The 22,630-nt window shown below is 54.1% G+C and overlaps 1 protein-coding gene across 1 annotated transcript; it reads left to right on the top strand.

Moving 5' to 3' along the window:
• Positions 1–3,745: 3,745 nt before the first annotated feature.
• On the top strand, positions 3,746–22,604 carry FADS1 (fatty acid desaturase 1). Its single transcript, XM_020968000.2, has 12 exons — positions 3,746–4,006; positions 11,393–11,503; positions 12,057–12,254; positions 14,075–14,176; positions 14,264–14,392; positions 16,483–16,543; positions 18,125–18,201; positions 18,619–18,716; positions 18,900–18,996; positions 19,134–19,213; positions 19,495–19,620; positions 20,422–22,604. Exons 1-12 carry the CDS (start codon positions 3,809–3,811, stop codon positions 20,471–20,473), a joined length of 1,329 nt encoding a protein of 442 aa, XP_020823659.1. The 5' UTR covers positions 3,746–3,808; the 3' UTR covers positions 20,474–22,604.
• Positions 22,605–22,630: the final 26 nt, after the last annotated feature.

Here is a 22,630-nt window from a genome sequence, read left to right as displayed (position 1 = left end):
TCGATCAAATGGTTGAGGAAATAATGACTGAAATAAAGTGAGCAGACTTCAAAATCCTATGAGAAAACAGGGGGCATGGTGAGGGATGAGTGAAGTCTGCTCAAGGGGTAAGGAATAGGGGGAAGAAACAACTTGAAGTCAACTCCACCACCTGCTTATTGAGCTAACGGTTTTACAAGTTCGCCCCGTGGCGCCCCAGCACAACCTGCTCTGCTTGACCCTTTTCCCCTTTTGCACCCTGACTTTGTAAGCAGTTGTTAAAGAGTGTTGTAGAACTCTGCATCTGGACAAAGCAGACAGAATCCTGTTGTTCCTAGGCAGATCCTTTAGAATAGATTGTGCACCCTACTTACACTCCAGTCGGGAGTAGGGGGAGTGTAGGTAAGGGAAGGGGTTCGGGGTCTCATAATTGTTGTTCTCTGTAACTTGCCGCGCTCCTCCGCTTGCTATTCTGAGTGACGGTAGAGGCTGTGTCTTTTCTCTTGAGAAAGCAAATAAAAACTTTTCTGCCTTTCTAAAACAGTCTCCCATCTCAACCACAGTGGTGTTGCACACGAGAGGGTGAGCTCCTTGAGAGAACGAACTCAGTTTTCTTTAGGTACACCCTGCACTTAGCAGAAGTAGTTCTTGGCACAAGAAAAATACTCTCTCCTTAGTTCATCAGCCTCCTGAATAGCTTCCCTGCCTTCAAGTTTCTTCCCTCTTCAATCTGACCTCTGGAAACCATCTAGAATAAGCTTCCTAAAGTAAAGGTTTGATGACACTCCTTTCCTGCTCAAAAACCTTTAGTGGTTTCCTATGGCCTCTAGAATAAAATGCAAAAAAAAAAAATGCCAATTCTTCCTGCTCCAGCATTTAAAGCTCTGCATAGCCTGACTCTCATGCATTTTCCCAAGTTTATTTCCACGCTACTCCCTTTCTCAACATTCTATATTGTCAATGAGATTGGCCGACATTCTCTAAATTTGAAATTCTCTTTTTTTCTCAGTGCTTTGGCACAAGCTTCCCCTCCCTCCATCATGCCTGGCATGTTCTCCTTTTTTACCTCATTACCATCCTCTTTGGTGCCTCTGCTTGGGTACCAATCGGTCAAACAGCATTTATTAGGTGCCAAGCACTGGATACAAAGAAAGTCAAAAGACAGTTTCGGACCTCAGTCAGTTAGTAGAGACAATGTTCGAACTACTATGTACAAAAGAGGTTTCCTAATCAGATAAACTGGGGATAGTCACTAGAGGGAAGGCGTTGGCATGAAGGGGAATTGGGAAGCGCTTCTCATAGAAGGTGGCACTTGAAGCCAGAGGACAGAGAAGAGGAGCTGGAGCATTCCAGGCAGGCCAAGTGCACAGAACCTCTTCAGGTGTGACACTTGTGGGGTGGAGGCAGTGGGGAGGGGGTGTTCCTGGCCTCAGTCACTAACTTCAGGAATGAGAACCTGCTGAAGAGGAGGGGCTGAGGACCTAGGGGGTTTAGCTCAGGTAGAAGATCTGGCATCAACCATCAGAGTGTGTGGGGAAGGAGACAAGAACCCGGAATCAGGCAGAACAAAGGCCTTCATCCGTGGCACAAAGGGCTGGATGCTTGCAAGGACTTTATAACTTGCCACAAAAAAACAGGGCAATATAGGAAAGGCAAGAATGACTGTCATCTCTGGGGCACCGAAGAAGGTTTCCATCTTCTGTAGGAGATTGCAATAAGGACAGAATGTAGAAATGTGGCAAGCAGACGTGACAATGTCTGGGCACACCCACTCTGAGACCAGGGTTTTGAAAGAGGTGATAGGCAGAGAGAGGCAGAGGTTGACCCTCATGACAATCCTTTCAAGACCTGTTTTTTGTTGTTGTTGTTCTGTTTTTTAGCAGAGTCACGGGATGTAGTGGGTGACATGAGGCAGAGTGTTCCTCTGTTTGGAAAAGAGCATTTCTTAAAACAGCTTTGAATTTGTCTCCGTGGCTTTTGGGGAGTTAAAAATTCCACCAAGAGAAGTTGAGAGGAAAGGAGCCAGCTCTCTCCCTCTTCCCTTCAGCTTATCTTTCTAGTTGCCTGTGCTATTTCTGGAGGAACACTTGGGGGGTAACCTAGAGTAATACCTTCATTTTGCAGCTAAGGGGACTGAGGCCCAGGGAGTTGAGATGACTCCCCCAAGGTTGCACCATGTAAAACCAGAACTGCACTGTAGTGGGTCCAGAATTCAAAGCCAGTTCCTCTCAACTAGAGGATCTTTTGGTTTTTTTAAATAAATTTTTGGAAATAGCATTTTATTTTTTCTGATTACATGTAAAGGTAGTTTTCAACATTCATCTTTTAATAAAATTTTGAGTTTCAAATTTTTTTCTCCCTTCCTCCCCTCCCTTTCCCCTCCCCCCTCCCCAGATGGCAAGCAATCAGATATAGGTTATTCAGTGCAGTCATGTAAACATATTTCTATGTTAGTCATGTTGCAAAAGAAGAAAGAGGACAAAAGGGAAAAGCCAAGAAAAAACAAACAAAAATGAAAATAGCATGTCTTGATCTGCACTCAGCCTCCATAGTTCTTTCTCTGGATGTGGACAGTATTTTCCATTGTGGATCTTTTGGAACCGTCTGGGATCCTTGTATTGCTGAGAAGAGCTAATGAACTAGAGGATCTTAATCTCCCTCCCTCTTTTCCTTCCTCCTCCCTTCCTTCCTTCCTCCCTTCCTCCCTCCTTCCCTTTGGACCCCTTCTCAGAATAATCTTTTAAAATGCATATAACGAAACACAGAGAATCACAACGGACACCAACTATATTCACCAAAACGTTTTAAACCACAGGTTCCTGGACCCCAGCTCCGGAAGTCCTACCCTGAAGTCTCTGGTCCTCCACGAAACCTTCCTGCCTCATCGCCCCCAGATGAAGTGGGTGGACCTCAAATTTCCTGCAGCACTTTTGAGTGTAAGCCTGGCACCACACTCCTTTGTACCGCGTGTGCCCGCGGAACATTTGCAACCGAGCCTGCCATCTGCCCGCTCGCTCGGGTTTCTGCTCGCGGTGACCTGTTTCCCAGATGCTCTCTTCTCCACCTTTACGCCTCTCCGACCGGCAGAGGCCAGCCTCCGCTGCCATCCTACCTCCTGCAGAAAGTTTCCTGGTCTCTCCCGCCCCAGCCCGCAGTGCTTGCTTCTGAGATCACCTCCCATCTATCCTCTGTATCTGCCTGTAGATTTCCTAAGTCCTCTCTCCCGTTAGCAGGATGCCCGGCTCTTGGCGCACAGTAGGCGCTTACCAAACAGTTTGGCTCGCCGGCCGCCTTCTTATCCGTGCGCTAGGAAGGCCTAAGCTCTTCGAGGGCAGGGGCCGTGCTTGGCACCTGGGACAGGTTCTCGACCCACCGATCTACAAGCATTTATGAAGGGCCTCCCTACTAGGTGCTAGGCACTCTCTGCCGAGACCCGCATGAATCGGTCCCTGCCTCGGGCAGCGCACGCGTCCCTGTGGGGTGATTGACTCGGGGGCGAGCGCTAGGGCCTCAGTTTCCCCGACTGCAGCCTGCGCCGGGAAGCCGGGGCTGCTTCGCCGCCCACAGCTGAGCCCGGCGGGGAGTGCAGGGGGTCGGGAGCGCGGCCGCGCGGTCCCTGAGGACCGCGGGGAGGGGGGGCGGGCCCACGGGGGGCTCTCTCCTCCCGCCCGCGCCACTCGGCTCAGCCAATGGGAGCGCGGGCCCCCCGAGCTTGGCCGCCGTCCGCCGCCGCTGGTGCTGAAAACGGCTTCCGCGCGCTCCCCGCCCGGACCGCGCCAGCGCGCGCCGCCGCCGCCGCCGCCTGCTCCTGGGCCCCGCCGCCGCGACCATGGCCCCGCACTCGGAGCCCGAGGGCCCCGCGGGGGCCTCGCCGCGACTCTTCACGTGGGACGAGGTGGCGCAGCGCTCCGGGAGACAGGAGCGCTGGCTTGTGATAGACCGCAAGGTCTACGACATCAGCGAGTTCAGCCGGAGGCACCCGGGGGGCTCGCGGGTCATCAGCCACTACGCCGGCCAGGATGCCACGGTGAGCGCCGGGGCCGGGGATGCAGCTCGGGGGGCAGGGGGGAAGGGGGCCCGGGGCGTCGCGACCTCCCAGGGGGAAGTGAGGGGGTGCCGGGCTACGACGCGGGGCTCGGGGCACTGCACTATCCCGGGGGCAGGGGCTGCTGCCCTTCACGGGCTGATGCCACAGCGCACGCTGGATCCAGAAGTTGGGGACCCCTGCTGGAGTGGAGAGAGAAGAGGAGCTGGAAAAGCCGGGGAACTAGGGCCAGAAGGGGCGTGGGGTCGAAGACGTCCTTGGAGGGGATGTGGCGGCTGCTGGAGGGACTGGGGACCCTGGAGTGGGAGGGTCAGAGGCAGGAAGTGGGGTTTCCTTGTGGAAAGGGCAGAGGGGCGCGCATAGGCTTCCGACTTGCAAATCTAATGGCCAAAACTTGCAGAGATAGGGGAATGGCACAGAGCTGGGGCACCCGGAGAAAGGGACTGTAGTTGACTGGGTGACTTTGGGTCCGAGTGGCACAAAGTCAGAGGTTCCTGGGTTGAGACAGCTTGTATAAGGAATGTTGTCCGAGTAGGAAGGGAAATTCCTAAAGGAATGGCGGGAGCGCTCGGATCCCTGCATAAAGTTCCAGCTCTAGGAGATGGAGACGGGAATACTGGAGGCGGGGGCTGAGGTCTGCCTAGCAGGGGGATACAAAGACAGGCAATAGCAGGGCCCCTGCTCTCCAAGAGCTCACAGTCTAGTAGGGAGATACCGTTCCAACCACTGTACGCAAACGGGGCATTGACGGGACCAGTTGGAGATGACCTCCGAGGGAAGGCACCGCAGTGATGATGGGGAAAGGCTCTTGCACAAGCTGGGCTTTAGCTGGGACCTCGGGGACGCCCCAAGGGAGGGCACTCCAGGCCCGGGGGTTGCCTCGGGCCAGTCTGCGGGTGGGGCAAAGAAGGACCGAGGACCAGAAGGGCAGAGGCACGGGGACCTGCAGCTATCGCAGCTCCGAGGGCTCGGATGTTGGCAGAACCCGAGGTCAAGGATGCGCCCCTGGGGAAGACCCCCTGCATCCCCTACCCCTAGCTGACCTCTGCAAAGCTGCTCATTGCTCCATCTGGGCCTTGAGCGCCAATTAAGCGCCTGGCGTGCGTCCTGGACCTTCCTCCTTCCCCCAATTAGGGGGGCCGCGTGTGCACTCATCCCCCTATCCCTTCCCTTCTCCATCCGCTCTAGCTCCAGCCAGACACCTAGAGCCGCGGAAAGAAGGGAGAAGCCCTGCCCCCTCCCTCCTTCTTCTCTTCCCCGCCCCCGGGGCACACGCGGCCCAGCTTGGGTCCCCGCGGTCTCCCCTGGAGACAGAGCATGCGCAGCCCGTAGTCCAGGATGGGAGGGGCGGGGCGCAGCTGCCGAGCTTCGGCCTTTTCTGTTATGTGACATTGTTCCGACTGCAGGGGTGGTGATTGGTCCTAACGGGTGGTACCACTGCACCTCGGTCCCGCCTCTGCCGCCGCTCGTCCAATAGGGGCGTGGGAGCAGTCCCTGACCCTGTGGAAGGGGCATGGGGGCGGGGCGAGTCCCACTCCGCGGAAGAGGGTGAACCCCGCTCAGCGAGCGGCCAGAACTCGCTTAGCTGCTGCCTGCAGCTCATAGGGGCGGAGTGGCCTTCGGAAAGGTGTCGGGGGTGCGGGTGAAGGGGCTCTCCTCTGTGTGCACAGCAGCCCCCTGGGAGAGGCGCTAGGAGGAGCTCCGTTGTACAGATGGGGAAACTGAGCCCGAGAGAAGGGTAGTCTGGGAAAGAGTCCCCTCGGCTTGCATCCCATCCGTGATGGGGAGCTCACCACCTGTCATGGTCAAAACTCTTTGGTTTCCAAGCTTCCCCTGCCTAGATCCTAAGCGGAGCCCCTGCAGCCCCCTACTCCAGGGGATAGGTCTTGTCTGCACCTACCTGGAGGGGTTAGGGGGGCTGGCCCGGGTGAGCCCCTCTTCCATTCCTCCCCCACCCCCACCTCATCCAGCCAGACATCCCGTTACTCCAACCAATCCCACAGAACATTTTCTTTAAAAAAAAAATCAAATATATATAATATATTCATTACTTATTTTACCATTCTTTAAAAATTTTGAGTTCCCATTTCTCACCCACTTACCCCTCCTCCACCCACTGAGAGGGCAAGCAGTATGACAATTATGCCTGTGGAATCGCCCAAACCACTTCTATTATTGGCCATATACCAAAAAAAAAAAAAGAGAGAGAGAAAATTATACCTTGATTTGTACTCAGTTCTCTCTCTGGAAGCAGATAGTATTTTTTCATGAGGGGTTTGCCATTTCCTTCTGCAGCTCATTTTACAGATGAGGAAACTGAGGCAGACAGGGTGAAGTGACTAGCCCAGGGTCACACAGCTGGTAAGAGTCTGAGGCCAGATTTGAACTCAAGGAGATGAGTCTTCCTGAGTCCAGGCTCTGCATTCTATCCACTGCCCCTCATGAGTTCCTTGAATTTGCCCTGGATCATTGTACCATCAGAACGGCCAGGTCTTTCACAGTTGATCACCATGACAACATTGCTGTTGCACAGTTATCTCCTGGTTCTTCTCGCTTCACTTTGCATCAGTTCATGGAGGTTTTGCCATGCTTCTTCTAAACCACCCCCCTTGTTATTTCTTAGAGCGCAGTAGTATGCCATCACAGTGATATAAAACAACTTGTTCAGCTGTTCCCCAACTGATGGGAATCCCCTTGATTTCCAATGCTTGGCCATCACAAAAAGCTGCTATGGATATTTCTGTACGTCTAAGTCCTTTCCCTTTTTCTCTGATCTCTTTGGGATACAGACCTAGCAGTGGTATTCCTTGGTCAAAGGGTATGCACAGTTTTGTAGCCTTTTGGGCATAGTTCCAAACTGTTCTCCAGAATGGTTGGACCAGTTCACTACTCCACCAGGAATTCATTAGTGGACCTATTTTCCCCTCATTCCCTCCAACATTTGTCATTTCTCATAGGTGTGAGGTGGTACCTCAGAGTTTAATTTGCCTTTCTTTAATCAATAATGACTTAGGGCATTTTTTCATATGACTATAGAGAGCTTTGATTTATTCTGAAAACTAGCTATTTATATCATTTGACCATTTATCAATTAGGGGGAATGGCTCTTATTTTTATAAATTTGGCTCAGTTCTCCATATACTTGTGAAATGAAGCCTTTATCGGAGAAAATTGCTGTAAGAATTGCTGCTATAAAATCATTGCCTATGGCACCTTTTAGCAAAATGTCATTTCTCTGATTATTTCTTTTAATTAGGTTGCCTCTGCCTTTTTAACTTCAGCTGAAGCATAGTAAGATTGTGCGCTGGCCCTTTATTTAAACTCTGTGTGTGTGGTGTTGTTTCAAGTGTGTCTCTTATAAAGAATATATTGTTGGATTCCGCTGTCTCCTTCCATTTTATGGGTGATCTCATCCTCTTTACATTCACAGTTATGACTACTGTGTATTTCCTTCCGTCTCATTATCTTCTATGTCTTCTTCTTCTCTCTTTCTCTTTTTTATCCTGCCCCTCTTCAAATATCTATATTGCTTCCAACCACTGCCCTCTTTAGTCTGTCCCCCCTGTTATCGCTCACTCCCCTTCCCTTTCTCTTAGCCCCTTCCCCTCCTATTTCACTACTGGGTAAGTTATATTTCTATACATAACTCTATGTGTATGTGTGTGTGTATTCTTCCCTATTTGAACCAATTCTGATGAGTGAGGTTCAAGCATTGCTTGCCACCCTCCCCTTCATTGTAAAATCTCTTCCCTGTGTGCCTATTTTTTGTGAGAAAAATTTCTACCTCTTCCTTCCCCCTTTCCTTAGCGCATCCCTCTTTCCCATCCCTTCGTTTCTTTTTGGGAGATCTTTCCGCCATAATCAGCTGATACCCTTGCCCTTTGTCTGTGATTTTAGTTCTCAGAGTTACATGCATCATCTTCCCATATAGGACTGTAGTTTAACTTTACTGAGATCCTTATGATTCCTCTTTCATGTCGACCTTTTTCTGCTGCTATTGAGTCTTACGTTGGAATGTTGCATTGTCTATTCAGCTCTGGTCTTTTCATCAGGAAGGCTTGAAAGTCCTTTATTTCGTTAAAAGTATACTTTTCCCCTTGAAGGATCATACTCAGTTTTGCTCTCTAGTGTATTCTTGGTTATAGTCCTCGCTTCTTTTCTTTCTGGACTATCATTCCAAGCTCTCCCTTCCTTTAATGTGGAAGCTGCTAAGTCTCGGGTGATCCTGCAGCGCCATGAAAAAGTGATAAAATTGTTTCTTTCCGGCTGCTTTTTTTGTTTTGTTTTGTTTTATTTTCTCTTTGGCCTGGGAGCTCGGGAATGTGGTGGCAATATTCCTGGGAGCTTTCATTCTGGGATCTCTTTCAGGAAGTGACTGGGGGATTCTTTCCATTTCTGTTGTATCCTCTGGAGCTGAGATATCAGGGCGGTGATCTGTGACAATTTCTTGACTTTAAACTTTATGTTAAAGTTGTTTTTGTGTTGCTATTTTCAGAGCTGATTCTGGGGGCCTGCAGGTTTTTGTGGCTGTGATCCTGCGAGAGGTGCGGTCACTGCTCTCCTGATCTGTGTTCTGGCCTTCCCCCAGGAAGGCCCCTGCTCCCTTGGGACTGGCCATCTGTGCTTCTCTTTGCCCTGGAACTGCTCACGGGTAGTAGAGCCTGCCAGCCAGTGCTGGCCGTACCCAGTGGCAGCAGAGGGTCCCCTGTACCTTTTTCTGACCAGTCATCTGACCCCGTTACTGCTTCCGGGCTGAGGCTGCTGCTGCCCCATGTGTGGGCTCCAGACGGGCCTCTGCTCTGGTGTCACAGACTTCTGCTGACCTCTTAAGTTTTCTTAAGCCAAAAAATGTCTCACCCTGACCTTTTATTGAATGTACTGCTCTAAAATGTGACTTTAGATGTTATTTCAGTTGTCTGGAAGGGAATGTCGAGAGTTCCGCTGGGTTGCCTCCCCTCTGCCATCTTGGCTCCCACAGAGCATTTTCTTGACACCCCCTCCCCGTCCTGCGAGCCCTCCTAAGAAGGCTTTCTAGTTTTCAGTGTCCTCCTTAAAACGTTGGTGCCCAGAACTGAGCACACACACTAGGTATGGTGTCTGAAAGCACTCAGGATGTGGTGCAGGGGTGAAGACATCCCTTCCTCTCCAGAGAGGCACAAGCAGCGCCTGGGGGGGGGGGTCTGGGTTTCCTCCAGATCTCCACCCCTCTGGCCATGGTCTTGGTGATGTCCTTGGGCTGACCAATCCTCTGCCCTCTGGATGTCCTGGTGATGAGCCTGTCCAAACTGAGGTGGCCCTGGGACCACACACACACACACACACACACACACACACACACACACACACACACACCCCTCTTGTCTCCACCCATCCCTGAGGTGCTGGGAGAGAGGATGACTTCACTCATGGTCATCTATTACTCACCATCACTTTAAAAAAAATAGAGGATTTATGCTTCACCCACTTGCAAAATCAGTTAAGACAACCCCTCCCTCTGCACTTCCATGTTTTTCTTTAGGCAGAAAAAGGCTGTAGGGCATTTAAAGGAGATTAGGCCTTGCAGGCCAACAAGGTATTTATTATATAGCCGAGGAAACTTGCCGTGACTTCCAGGGTCACTGGAAAGCTCATGGAGGAGCCCTGACCTAACCTGTTCTCCTTTGTGGCTAAAATCATGGCGTTGTTTTAAGCAGGACTCATTCATTGGTCAAGGGATGATCCCAAGCACCCAGCCCTGTGCAGGCTGCTGGGACTGATCCAAAGATGTATAATAAGTTTCTAAGGTTTGCAAAGCCCTTGTACCGCAGACACTCAGGCAAACGGTTAGTGGATGCTAAATTGTTTCCATTTTGTGGGCAAGGGCACCATGCCCCCCGAGTCTGTCAGGGTCACCCCCTCCCAGACACCTGTGACTTCTCACAATCAGGTGCTTATCAATCCCCCTTGCTGGGATGAGGACTGAGAGGACTGCTCCGAGAGAGGACATGTGCCCGAGGTCACAGAGATCTCTGATCTCTGCATTCCCTCTGCCTCTCCACCCATCTCTCCATCCAAACCCTTCTCTTAGTTCAGGCTTCATCTCCTTGGAGCCTCCCCTTGGGTCTCCTTCCTCTCCAGCCTGTCCTCACCCAGCTTCCACAACCCTCTTGGGCACAGTTCTGATCCTGTGTCTTGTCAGAGAATCTCCACCGGCTTCCTGCTGCCTCAAACTTCTCAGACTGAATTTCGAAGCGCCTCTTTCACATCACTCCAACATTCCAGCTGAACTGGCCCATTTACTGCCTTCCAGACATGGCATTCCCATGCCCAGAATGCCCTCCTTGCTCAATGACCCTTCGGGGCATAGCTTGGGTGCCACCTTCAATGGAAATCCTTTCCCTGCACTTGGACAGTGCCCTCTCCTCCCACGTTCACCATAGTGGTTATACGTTGGGTCCCCTGGAGAATGGGAACTTCCTGAGGACAGGGGCTGTCTTTGCGCCCCCCCCCCCGTACCTCATAGAGAAGGAGGCAAACAAATAGATGACTGGTTTAATTAAATGCTTGTTGCTGAGAGGCTGAGACCTGCCAGTCACCCAGCCTCCCCGCCAGAATATCCGTCCCAGGGACCGGAATGTTTTAGCAGCTTGGACAGTGCCTGCTGTGTGTTTTTTAAGGACTCACCTGTCCTTGGATTCTTATTCTCACCTTGGTAAATGCCAGATCACAGAGTTTGAGATTTATCCTGTAATTAATGGGGAGCCATTGATGGTTGGTGAGCAGAGCTGGCCTCTGAGATCATCCGTCTGAGTGAGATCAGCTTCCTGGATAGTCTGAGACTGTGAGGTTGTCCTGACCCTGGTATTCACTTTGGGTTTAACCTAAAGTTACTTAGATTTTAACATTTTAGAGAAGCTGGAAGAATATCCCCCCTTGGGCATCAGTGCTGCCTGGGGCCATGTCCTCCGCTGAAAAGCTATTTGGGGGGCAGGGCTCCCAGCCTAGACCACCAAGATGGGGTGCTGGGGGGAGAGAGCCCAGTGCCCCTCAATCCCAAGAAGGAATGGCCTGTAAGCCTCAGGACCAAGGTGCGGGTAGTGACCCTTACTGGCCTTGTGGCCTCAGCTGAATGTGGGGGTGCATGTGTCTGGGGAGGGGTGTATCTGGCGGTGCATATACTGTGGGGGTGCATTGTCTGGGGAGGGTGTATCTGAGGGTGCACATATCTGTCCCCATCCCTGCCAGGCAGGGGCTCTGTGGAAGGAGCACAGCCAGCCTTGTAGAGGAGAGGGGAGCCCGGATGAGAGTCAGCGGGTGGGGAGCCCGGACCTCTGCTACCTGGCCAGCTCAGGGCAGATTCCTCAGTCCCCTTTCTCTTGGCCTGTCCAGGATCCCTTCACAGCATTCCACATCGACAAGGCCTTGGTTCGGAAGTACATGAATTCTCTGCTGATCGGGGAGCTGGCTCCGGACCAGCCCAGCTTCGAGCCCAACAAGAACGTGAGTTGGTGGAAGGCCGGGTGGTGAGTGGGAGGCTGGGCTGAGGTTTCCCCACACCCCAAGCATCCCAGAGGCAGAGCATCCTAGAAAGCCCCTCTGAGATAGCTGGTGTTTCTCCAGGGAGAGAATAACCCCACAAAATGGCATCTGTTGTCTCTGCTGGAACACCTCCAGTGATGGGGGTTACTCTATACAGTTCTAATTGTCAAGAGATTGACTCAACCTCCCCTCCTTTTTCTGTGCCCATCGCTGTGCGGGGCCTTGCAGAACAATCATATCCTTCTCCTTTCCCATCAGCTTCTGACTGGGCTACACAGCCTAGGCCTTTCGGCCTCCCCTTCCAAGCAAGGGCTCCTTCCTCCCCAGCCCAGGTCCATTCTCTCAGAGACACTGCAGGCAGTCACTGAGCACAGCCCCAGGGCGCAGGCACAGACATGCATCTTGGCCATAACATTCTACTGAGACCTATCAGGATGCCCCTAGCTGCCCGGACGGGCAGTCTCCTAGCCAGCTAGGGGTCAGAGCAGGGCACTGCCTGTCTTCCGTCCCACAGAAACAGCTGACGGATGAATTCCGAGAGCTGAGGGCCACCGTGGAGCGGATGGGACTCATGAAGGCCAACCCTGTCTTCTTCACACTCTACCTGCTGCACATCCTGCTGTTGGACGTAGCCGCGTGGCTCACGCTCTGGGTCTTTGGGACATCACTGGTTCCCTTCCTCATCAGCGCGGTGCTCCTCAGCACTGTCCAGGTAACGATGCCCAGGCTCCCGGCCTCTCTTAGCACGGCCTGGGCCTCCATGGGAAATGCTTTTTCTCCTTGGGAGGATGTTGGTGTGAACTGCAGAAATGTAGGAGGCCTCAAGCTGAAGGCAGAGAACAAGCATATTAGAACTAGAAGAGGTCTTAGAACACGGACCATTTAATATTAGTGCTGGAAAGAACTTTAGAACCTGGAATGTCAGAGCTGGGAGGGACAGCAGAACAGGGACTGTCAGAGCTGGGAGGGGCCTCGGAACAGGGAATGTCAAAGCTGGGAGGGGCCTCGGAACAGGGAATGTCAGAGCTGGGAGGGGCATAAGAGAGCTGAAACAGACAAGTATTTTGGGGGGAGCCCCACTGTGTGGTCCTAGAACATGTAGGTACTGGAGAAAATCTATGATCCAGACCCTGTATCTCCAACAGACCAGAACCCATCTCTGGCTTGCTAAATTAGTCTCTGGGGTTGCTGGAGGCAAGGTAACTGCCTGTTGGGGCCCCTGACACTGGACCAGAAACAGTTGGTGTCAGGATTGCCCTGCCTGGGCACTCTGAGAGGAAGGAAGGGAGGGAGGCATTTCCAAAGGTGAAAACCTGACGTGTGATTGCTGTCCAGAGTGAGCCCTTTCCTCATTTCCACCCAGATCCAGCTCCCTGCACGGCCCCTTCTGTCTCAGTCCAGTTTGTCCTCCTGCTTGCTCCCTGTGAAAGCTCCCCATGCCCCTTTGAGCTCGGCTCTTGCCAAGCCCGGCCCCGTTCCCACGGGAATCGGTGCTGCTCCAGAACTGAGACTCTGGCTTCCCAGAAAGGAAAGGCTATTCATTCTGCACTCCCTGTGTTTCCCTGCATACGGATAACGTCACAGCCAGCACTTGGGTCTGCAGCCTCCTGATCTGGGGCCCAGTGCCACCTTCTCCATGTGCTGGTCCCCAGGCTTCAAGAGCAAACTGTAGAATTGCCCATCAGTCCCCTAACAATTCTTGACTGAGCACTTGGCATGTTTAAGCACTGGGGATAGAGGAAGAGAAAAACCTGCCCCGGGAATCCACGCACAGGAGGACAGACAGCATAGGGGAACATCAACCCGAGAAGGGACACAACCCCTGCAGCCCCTGGGGCGAGGGGCCCAGGAAAGCTCCAGAGGAGGCTGCCCTTCAGCCTCTAGGTCGGGGCTGGGAAGGCAAAGGCCGGGAGGCGAGTTCGAATGCTGTGTGTGCAGACTGGCAAGGGGGTGGGAGCAGACTCTGAGGAGGTTGGAGAGGTTCAAATGCCAAATAGAGGGCCCTGTGTTTGAGGCTGGAGGCAACAACGGTCAGAGCTGAGCTTGAGGAAGCTCCCGTTGGCAGATGGACAGCCCATTAGAAAGCCCCTGTGGTCCTCCAGATGAGAGGGGAGCTCGGGCTGCAGCAGGGGAGGGGAAAGGGGGAAGATGCAGAGAGAGAAGCCCACTGGGGGGCCGAGTGGGGGAGAGGAGGTCCCCGAGGCCGGCATCTGGGCGACTGGAAGGGTGGTGGTCTCCTTGAAGAGGGGAACGGGTTATGGGTCATCCACTTGGGGAGTTCAGAGATCGGTAAGGTCAGACCTTTCATCTTAAGGGTGGGGAAACTGAGGCACAGAGAGGAGTCACACGGTCAGGGAGCCGGCACGATGCCTAGGGCACAGCAGAGGATGAAGTGTGAGCGCCCGCTCTAACGCTTCCTGCCTGCGCCTTCTCAGCCTGCCTCAGTTTCCTCTTTTGGGTGGTGGAGCTGAGGGAGGGGGCGCGGCGGGAGGAGCTGGGGCCCAGCCCCACTGGCTCTGCCCTCTCTCCCAGGCTCAGGCGGGATGGCTGCAGCATGACTTTGGACATCTCTCGGTCTGCCGCACATCCACGTGGAACCACCTGCTTCACCACTTTGTGATTGGCCATCTTAAGGTCGGGAGGCCGGGGCGGCGGGCCTGGGGGGGAGGCGCCAGGGGGCCAGCCACTTCCTCACCGCCCATCTGTGCCTGCCGTCTCCAGGGGGCCCCTGCCAGCTGGTGGAATCACCTGCACTTCCAGCACCACGCCAAGCCCAACTGCTTCCGGAAGGACCCAGATATCAACATGCACCCCCTCTTCTTTGCCCTGGGGAAGGTTCTGTCGGTGGAGGTGAGTGGGGAAGGAGGGAAGGGGCCGGTGAGCGGCCTTCTCCTGGGGCTCCCAGCCCCTCCCAACGGCAGCATCGGGAAGGCAGGGACCCCCAGAGCAGAGATGGCCCCGGGATGACGGGGGGAGCCGGACCCAGGCGCTTCCTGAATCCCAGGGCTGGTGTCTCCGAATCGACCCACGGCAGGAGAGAGAGAGCGCTGGCCGTTGGGGGGCCTGGCTGCCCGGGCTCCGTGAGGTCGGACTCTGTGCCAGAGAACTAGAACAAAAGCACCAGGAGGGCAGGCCACTTGAGGGGTGTTCACAACAACAGACACGTCCAGAACCCCATGCTGGGTGACTGGAGTTGGGAAGACCCAGTTCAGATCTAGCCTTAGATACTTTCCAGCTGTATGACCCTGGGCAAGTCACCTTACCTGTTTGCTGCAGTTTCTTCAACTGTAAAGTGGAGACAATAGCTCTGACCTCACGGGGTGCTGGGAGGATCAAGTCAAGACCTTGCCAACCTCAAAGGCCTATATAAATGTCATTTATATAAATCCTTTATATTATAATAGATATATTATATTATAATATTTATATTATAAAAATCTTACATAAATTGTCATTCTCGTCATTATACAAAGTTTGCACAAGACACGTCCTTGCTCTCATGGAATGCCCATCCTAGTGAAGGGCGAGGACAGCAGAATAAAGGATTCTATTGCACATCACAGTGAGCGTGCCAAGAGTGGACCTGAAAGCTCATGGTCGGGGATGGAGGAGGCTCCAGAGAGCAGAGGCACGGAGGGGGTGAAGGGCGTGAGGGGCCGGGGTGTCGGGGGAAGCCTCGTTCCACTGGGCCGTTGTCGGGATGTGCCTAAGACCCGATGTCTCTGTGGCCTTTACATACCTCGCCTCACCGATCCTCTTGTCACCCCCTGGAGGTACTGCACAAGGCCTTTCCCCCATTTTACAGATGAAGAAGATGAGGTTTGAAGAGAGTGAGCAGTTTGTCCAGGGAGACACAATCACTCACTCAATCAGCATTTACGAAGCACCTCCCATGTGCCAGGCACTGTGCCAGGACCCAGCACAGTTGGTACTAAGTGTCTGAGGCAGGATGTGAACCCAGGCCTTTCTGACTCCCCCTCCCTCTCTCCCCCGTGGAGAGTTAGCTCCTTATCGTGTGGGTCTTGGTGGAGGGACAGGAGCCAGAGGAGTCAGGCAGGGAAGGTTCCAGAGGCTGCGACCAGAAGGGGTGGTGTGGTTTGGCAGGGGCAGGGGGGCAGGCTGTCTAAGCCTGCCAGGTGGAGGGCAGGAGGTGCCAGGCGTGACCTTGGTAGAAGAGGTTGGGGGAAGGGCCCGGGCTCCGCGGGCCACCTCAGCAGCTTTGGCCTTGGGTTCAAGTCTTGCCCCTGCAGGCAGCTGCCATGATGGGGAGGCTCCCACAGGTCAGGACCTTGACCTTGGATAAGACATTTCTTGGCCTCACAAACACAGCGTTTAATCTGGTGCACTCACACGTGTGTCTCCAACCACATAAGCGCCTCACTTTTCTGGGAAGCCAAGTGTTTATCATGTTCTTGCCCACACACCAAGAATCACGAGGGATCTTTTCTGGCTGGTACCTTGGCCCCAAGTGCCCTAGACAGCCTCCCTGACCAGTGGCCGTCCAGTGTCCTCACTGACCTCCGGAGCTCCTCTGTTACATGCTGGGATAAAAGAGAGAGCCGTGGGGGGATGTGGGGGGCGGTGGGGCCTGTGGGTGCGAGGTGCTGGGCGCTCTCTGCCCCAGGGAAGAAGCCAGAGGGACAGTATGAGGAAAGTGAGCTTGCCTGGTGTCCTGAGACTCAGGGCAGAGAGCTTCAGATGCGCTTTCTGTGTGCCCTGCTGGCTCCCCTGGGGGAGGGGCTCCCAAGGCCGGGGTCTCTGGGGCCTGAAGGACCTCACAGTGACCGTGGCCGCCCAGCCCTCTGCTCCTGGCCACGTCACTGGCACAGCCAGGGTCTGGGAAGGGGGCACTTGGCCGGCCCTAGGCCTAAGCGGACAGGGTGGGGGTAGCCCGGCCCTTTCTGGCACCCCTCTTGACCCTGGCCCTGTCCTCTTTCCAGCTCGGGAAGCAGAAGAAAAAATACATGCCCTACAATCACCAGCACAAGTACTTCTTCCTGAGTGAGTGTCCTGCCCGGCTGGGGTCAGGCGGGCCGAATGAGGCTCCTTTATGCCGGTCTTGCCCGGGCCACTGGGGTGGAGGGTGTTCCTGACCAGGTGGGAGGGTCATTTCTCTTGAGCTGCTTGAAGGCCTCATTTCCTTTGCTTCTCTTTCTTGAGAATCCCCTTCTCTTCCTTGGCAGAAGAACCCCGGACCTAAGTGAGACCCTGGAGCTTTTGAGGGGGCAGGTTCTGTGGTCAAGTGGGGAGCAGCCAAGCCCCACAGGGCTGGTTTCCAGAAGAGGTGCCTCCCTCTGGGACGTGGGCCCAGAGAAGTGGAGGCTGGGTCAAAAGCAGCCACGCAGGGCCTGGGCCCAGAGGAGGGAGCTCACGGGCTCGCTAGGGAGAAGGAAAGCAGTGGCTCTGAGGGCCTCGAGGGTACCGAGGACGAGTTCCTGCAATTTTGTTCAGTCATCATCCCTTTAAAAAACACAAACACTCCTGCAAAGGTCGGAGAAGCCTTCCTGTGAGGTAGCTTAATCATGCTTGTTTCTGTTTTGAGACCTGCCTTGCTTACAATGTAAATTTTGGGCAAAGAAGAATTTGTAGGGAAGTCATGGCACCTCCTGGTTGGTAGAGTCAGAGAAGAGGAGGGAAGGTGAGCACTTGGGGATAGCCCAGGCTAGGATGCTGTTCACAGCCCTCCCCTCTCCTCCCCTCCCATGGATGGATGGATGGACGGATGGATGGATGGATGGACGAATGGACAGATGGATGGATCGATAGATGGATCGACGGATGGACAGATGGATGCATGGATGGACGGATGGATGGATCGACGGATAGATGGATGGATGGATGGACAGACAGATGGATGGATGGATGGATGGACAGACAGACAGATGGACGGATGGGTGGATGGACGGACAGATGGATGGATGGATGGACGGATAGATGGATGGACAGATGGATAAATGGATCGACGGATGGATGGATGGATGGATGGATGGATGGATGGACAGATGGATGGATGGCTGAACAGATGGGCGGCTTCTGGGCCTGGCTGAGGATATGCTGCTCTGGGAGGGATGGGCTGTCCTCGTACATGCCCAGGGGAGCTCCCTTCAGACCTCCCCTCCTACCTGGCTTCTCCAGGTGCTAAGACCTCTCCCCTCCTCCCGGATCTCCTTGACTTACATTTTGGATTCACTCAGGTGTCTCCATTTTGCTTACCCCTTTTTAAAAATGTTGGGCTGTTGTTTGTACCCCCAGTGCTTAGCACGTTGTTGGATTTAGTAAATGCTTGTAGAGGAGGAGGTGAGAAGGTGCAGGCCTTCTTACATAGGAACACTGTGCTAGAGGAAGTGGCTTGCTGGGCGGCTCTGCCTGGAAGGCCGTGAAGTGGAAGAACAGGGAGCTGTGAGGTCCTGCTCTGTGACTGCAGACAGGCCACTGCTGCCTTTGGAGCCTCAGTTTCCCCCCTCTAAACTAAGAGGGTTGGACCATGGATCTCAGGTTGCTTCCAGCTCTCAAGTGTCTGACCCCAGGATGGAGTGGGCGGCAGCTGGGCCCCCAAGGCCACTCACACTTGTGTCTTTGCAGTTGGGCCCCCGGCCTTGCTGCCTGTCTACTTCCAGTGGTACATATTCTATTTCGTGGTCCAGCGCAAGAAGTGGGTGGTGAGTGTCCTGGGGCTGGCACCCCCAGCTCCCCCTTGTCCCAAGGGCTCTGGGGCAGGGGAGGCGGGAAGCTGGAGCACAAGGCAGGGGGGGTGGGGTGGGAGCAGGGTCAGGAGACCTGGGTCTGCCCCCGAGCCTGGGACCTTGTCCTGTGAAGTAAGGACACAAGACCACCGGCCTTCTCACCTGCGGCTGCTCTTGGACAGACAGGCACCAATGTCTCTAGGAATCCTTGGGGGATGCGTTCCTTCCAGATCTATTTGTTCAGCACCTACTAGTGGAAAGAGACAGAGAGAGCGAGGGACAGAGAGAGACATGGGAGGGGAGACAGAGAGAGAGAGATAGAGAGAGAGAGATGGGGGTCGGGGAGAGAAGGAAAGTCATCTCTAGCTGATCTCGCCTCCCTTCACACCTTAGGACCTGGCCTGGATGCTCACCTTCTACCTGAGAATCTCCTTCACTTACATACCCCTGCTGGGCTTTAAAGGTCTCCTGCTTCTCTTCTTCATTGTCAGGTAGCAGCTGAGGGCAGGGTGGGAGGGGAGGAGGAGGGAGAGGGGAAGGAGGGGGAGAGGAAAGAGGGGGAGGGAGAGGGGAGGGGGAGGGGAGGGGAAGGGAGAGAAGGGGGAGGGAGGAGGAGGGCCTCATCTCATTCTCTCATGGATTGGGGGACATTCACTACGTCTGCGCTTGCCTAGGTTCCTGGAGAGCAACTGGTTCGTGTGGGTGACCCAGATGAACCACATTCCCATGCACATTGATCACGACCGGAACGTGGACTGGGTCTCCACTCAGGTAACAGCCGGAGGTTGTGGGGAGGCAGGACGACACCCAGAACCCTTCAGTGTGCTCGCTGAGAGGGCAGGGGTAGTTGGGGAAGGGTCCATGGCTAGGGGGTGCCTCACTGCCCACGGATCGACTCTCTCCTCCAGCTGCAGGCAACGTGTAACGTGCATGAGTCTTTCTTCAACGACTGGTTCAGCGGTCACCTCAACTTCCAGATTGAGCACCAGTGAGTCTGGGATGCTGGGCAGGGTGGCCACGGGGGGGAGAGGGGGAGGAGGAAGAGGATGAGAAAGACGAGGCCCCAGCAGGACCTGGGGCTGGGGCACAGAGGTACAAGGGCCAGGGCAGCATGGGGATTGAGGTCACATGGGCCAGCCCCCCTTATTTTACAGATAAGAAAGCTGAGCCCCACAGGGGGAAGGGGGCTTGTCCTCAAATGCAAGCCTTCCCACATTTCTGCTCAGAGAGAAGAATCCTGCTAAATGTCTCGCTTGCTCTCCCCTTCAGTCTTTTCCCCACCATGCCGAGACACAATTACCACAAAGTGGCCCCCCTGGTGAGATCCCTGTGCGCCAAACATGGTGTCGAGTACCAGTCCAAGCCTCTGCTCTCCGCCTTTGCCGACATTGTGCAGTGAGTACTGGTCCTGAGAAGGGAGGCGAGGGAGGGGCCTGGAGGTGGCCCTTTGGAAGCGAGGGGCTCTGCTGTGGCCTCGTGGGCACGACATTCTGCCTGGCCTGGGTCTCTTTTCCCCGGGCTACATCCTCGCTGATGCCACCCACGGCATCTTCCTGGGCACCACCTCGGGACCTCACTCAGCCTTCTCCTCTCCCTCTGTGGAAGCCCCCTTCCGGCCAGTCAGGATAGTTTCTCTGCCTACTTTCTCGTCCCGGGCCCTCTCACGTTCTGCTTTCTGCCCATCTTAGGTGCGGACGTGTTCTCTCTCTCCTGTTAGACGAAAGTTTCACCTTTGTGTCCCCACCATCCAGAACAGTTCTTTGCACACTGTAAGCACTTAGTCAGTCAGCTGGAAGGTCATCTCTCGAATGCCCACAAGGGCCAGACCTAAACGAAACAGGCCCTGTCAGCAAGAAGCTTACACTCTAGGAGAGACCACCCCACTAAGCATATACAAAGTGCCCCGGGTCGGAGCTGAGCTTTGAAGGCGGCCAGTGATTCCAAGAGGGGGACGTTAAGGGACAGCATTCGGGGCACATGAAGGCCCAGAGAGAGCAAACTCCCAGGCTGCCTTCAAGCTCTTCCTGCCAGGGCCAGCCCACAGCCGGTCAGACTGCTGCTTCCCCAGAGCCGGGGGGAGCAGAGAGAGCATCTTACTGTTGGAAATGATCTTTGAAGAGCACCTGGTTCGACTCGGTGCCGAGATCCCCTTTGGGATGGGGGGATCCCCTCATCCTCTCTTCTCTGCCTCCGCAGCTCACTGAAGGAGTCTGGGCAGCTCTGGCTGGACGCCTACCTTCAAAAGTAAAGCAGCACTCTCTGGAGCAGGAGGAGGAAGAGGAGAAGATCTTGGTGCTGGAAGCAGGGGCAATGATGAGGGACTATGCCACTTCAATCTGAATTTCCAGTGGGGGCTGGGAAGATGGGGAGGGGGATGGCTCCACAGTCGGGAGAAGCCATTAGGTGGGCAGGGACTGCTGGATCCTCTCTTTCTAGGTTGGCAGGCACTAAGCTGAGTACCAAGAAACATGAACTTTTGGAACTCAGAAAGTCAAGATTTAGCAAAATACTTAACCGCTTGAGGCCCCACACCTAAATCATACCCCCAAAGGCGGAGGGGAGGAGGGAGAGGCCAAGCCGGGTCCTTCTCTTTCAGTAATGGGGGCTGGCCATTGTTTCCCCAGGGCCCGTAGGAGCTGAGCTCCTAGGCCCCGCCCTCCTCCCCTCACATACCTCATCCCACAATGATTGGCACACTAGCAACACAGAGTGGCAGTCTGAGCCCTTGGAGATGAAGATTTAAGAGGAGAACTCAAGAATTCTCCCTTCACACCTAGAATTCTTCAGCTTTCTTTAGCTAGACCTAACTTGTTGCTTAGGGATGTGCTCCAAGGCACGGGCCCAGAATAGATGGGCAGCCTCCAGGAGGGGCCGCATCTCTGGGGAGGGTTTGGGGAATAGGAGACACTTCCAGCTCAGCCTCGTCTGCCTCCTTCCCCCTCCAGGGCGTGCAAAGAGAACTGGGCTCTAGCTGTGGCCAATATATGCATTTCACATTTGATATACAATGCTGTGTGTGGCTCATTAGAAACGCATTCCATGCGTTGAAAACCCCTCATTTTCCCTCCGTACCTTTTCCTATCTTCACCTACAGAAAAGAACTTCAGGAGAGGCACAGCCAGGAGTTCTTCTAGCCCTCCATGGTGTTCCATGGCAAAGTGAAGACATGGGAAGGCAGGCCTTTCCTTCCTCCCCTTTCCGTCAACAAATGGGGCTCCCAAGTTTCCCCTTATCTCCCCACCTAAAAATTCTAAGTAATGTAACTGCAGCCAGCCAGGATGGAGGACAGGAAGGCATCTGCCAAGCTCCCACAAGGGAAACATTAAAGGGACTCACTCATTGGTAGTTGGGTCCTGCTGTAAACCTCAATTACCTTAAGCTTTGTTGAACATAGGATTAATGCACTGCTCTCAGCCAGAGGGAGGATGATGAAAGCCACAGGAGATGTGCTTATCCCATCTCGTGGAGAAAGATGCACAAAAAACCTCCGGAAATGCCTCCTCGCTAGACGGGTTGGCCATTTGGGGAGCTGAGCTGGTCCTCTCATCTTCCTCAGGTCCAGAACAGTTTGAGGGCCTTGATCCCTCCTCCCCACCCCTTCTGGTCATCTGGTAGATTGTGGGGAAGGACTCTGAAACCTGGCTGTATTTACAGAGCTGGTTCCCTTCAGACGGAGAACAGTTAAGTAGGATGAAGAGAGCCTGAAACCATCTTGGAGGGAGTGAAGCCAGGGCACAGCTTGGATAATTAGGGAGATGTGGAGTAGACCATCTGGCTTACAAGATGTTATTGTGATAGGTACGTAGTGAGTGCCTACTAAGGGCTTGCTGACGACTGATTGGTTGGACGATCGAAGAGTAGATTTATGAGGTCACGTGACAACTCGAATGTGAGGTGTAGAGTCAGAGGGGAATGTGTATTTTTCAAATCAGATATCCTTCAACTGGCCCTGCCAGAGGACTCTGCGGTCCAGTCTGGTCTTGTTCCAGTCTGCAGCTCCCTCCTCCCCAACTCCCCAGCTTTCTCATGCCAGGACCCAGGTGCTAATCGGTCAGTTCTCTCTTCCCACCACCCTCTGCCTCTGTGGTTTTGGTGCTACCGTTCTAGCCGGAGAAGGGGCACATGATTCAGCCTGGGGACCCCCGAATCTGCGGGGCATCTCGTGTCACCCTGCCTAGAATACTCTTAAACACTGTGGCCTTCCCTCTTCTCAGCCTGGCCCCAGGGTCACTAAATAGTGGCCAGAGGAATGACCCGTCTCCCCAGATCCCATGAGGTGGCAGCGTCTGTTCAGTCACGTTCAGTGTCTGTGCCCATTATGTTGCTGTAAAAAATCAAGGATGGACCTCATGCTGATGAATAAAACTAATGTCTTTGGAGTCCAAGTTCTTCCGTGAGCACCCTG

This window comes from Phascolarctos cinereus, unplaced genomic scaffold, assembly GCF_003287225.1.
Source record: "Phascolarctos cinereus isolate Bilbo 61053 unplaced genomic scaffold, phaCin_HiC Scaffold_9;HRSCAF=440, whole genome shotgun sequence".
NCBI lineage: Eukaryota > Metazoa > Chordata > Mammalia > Diprotodontia > Phascolarctidae > Phascolarctos > Phascolarctos cinereus.
The sequence above is the reverse complement of the archived record's forward strand: the minus strand, read 5'-3'. Positions and strand labels throughout refer to the sequence as shown.

What these genes read in the sequence shown, in the direction of transcription:
- FADS1 (XM_020968000.2), top strand. Translation starts at nt 3,809, where the DNA reads ATGGCCCCGCACTCGGAGCCCGAGGGCCCCGCGGGGGCCTCGCCGCGA. An exon ending in TCCAGCGCAAGAAGTGGGTG is followed by an intron (nt 18,202 to 18,618) that starts GTGAGTGTCCTG and finishes TTCACACCTTAG; the next exon opens with GACCTGGCCTGGATGCTCAC. An exon ending in AACTTCCAGATTGAGCACCA is followed by an intron (nt 19,214 to 19,494) that starts GTGAGTCTGGGA and finishes TCTCCCCTTCAG; the next exon opens with TCTTTTCCCCACCATGCCGA.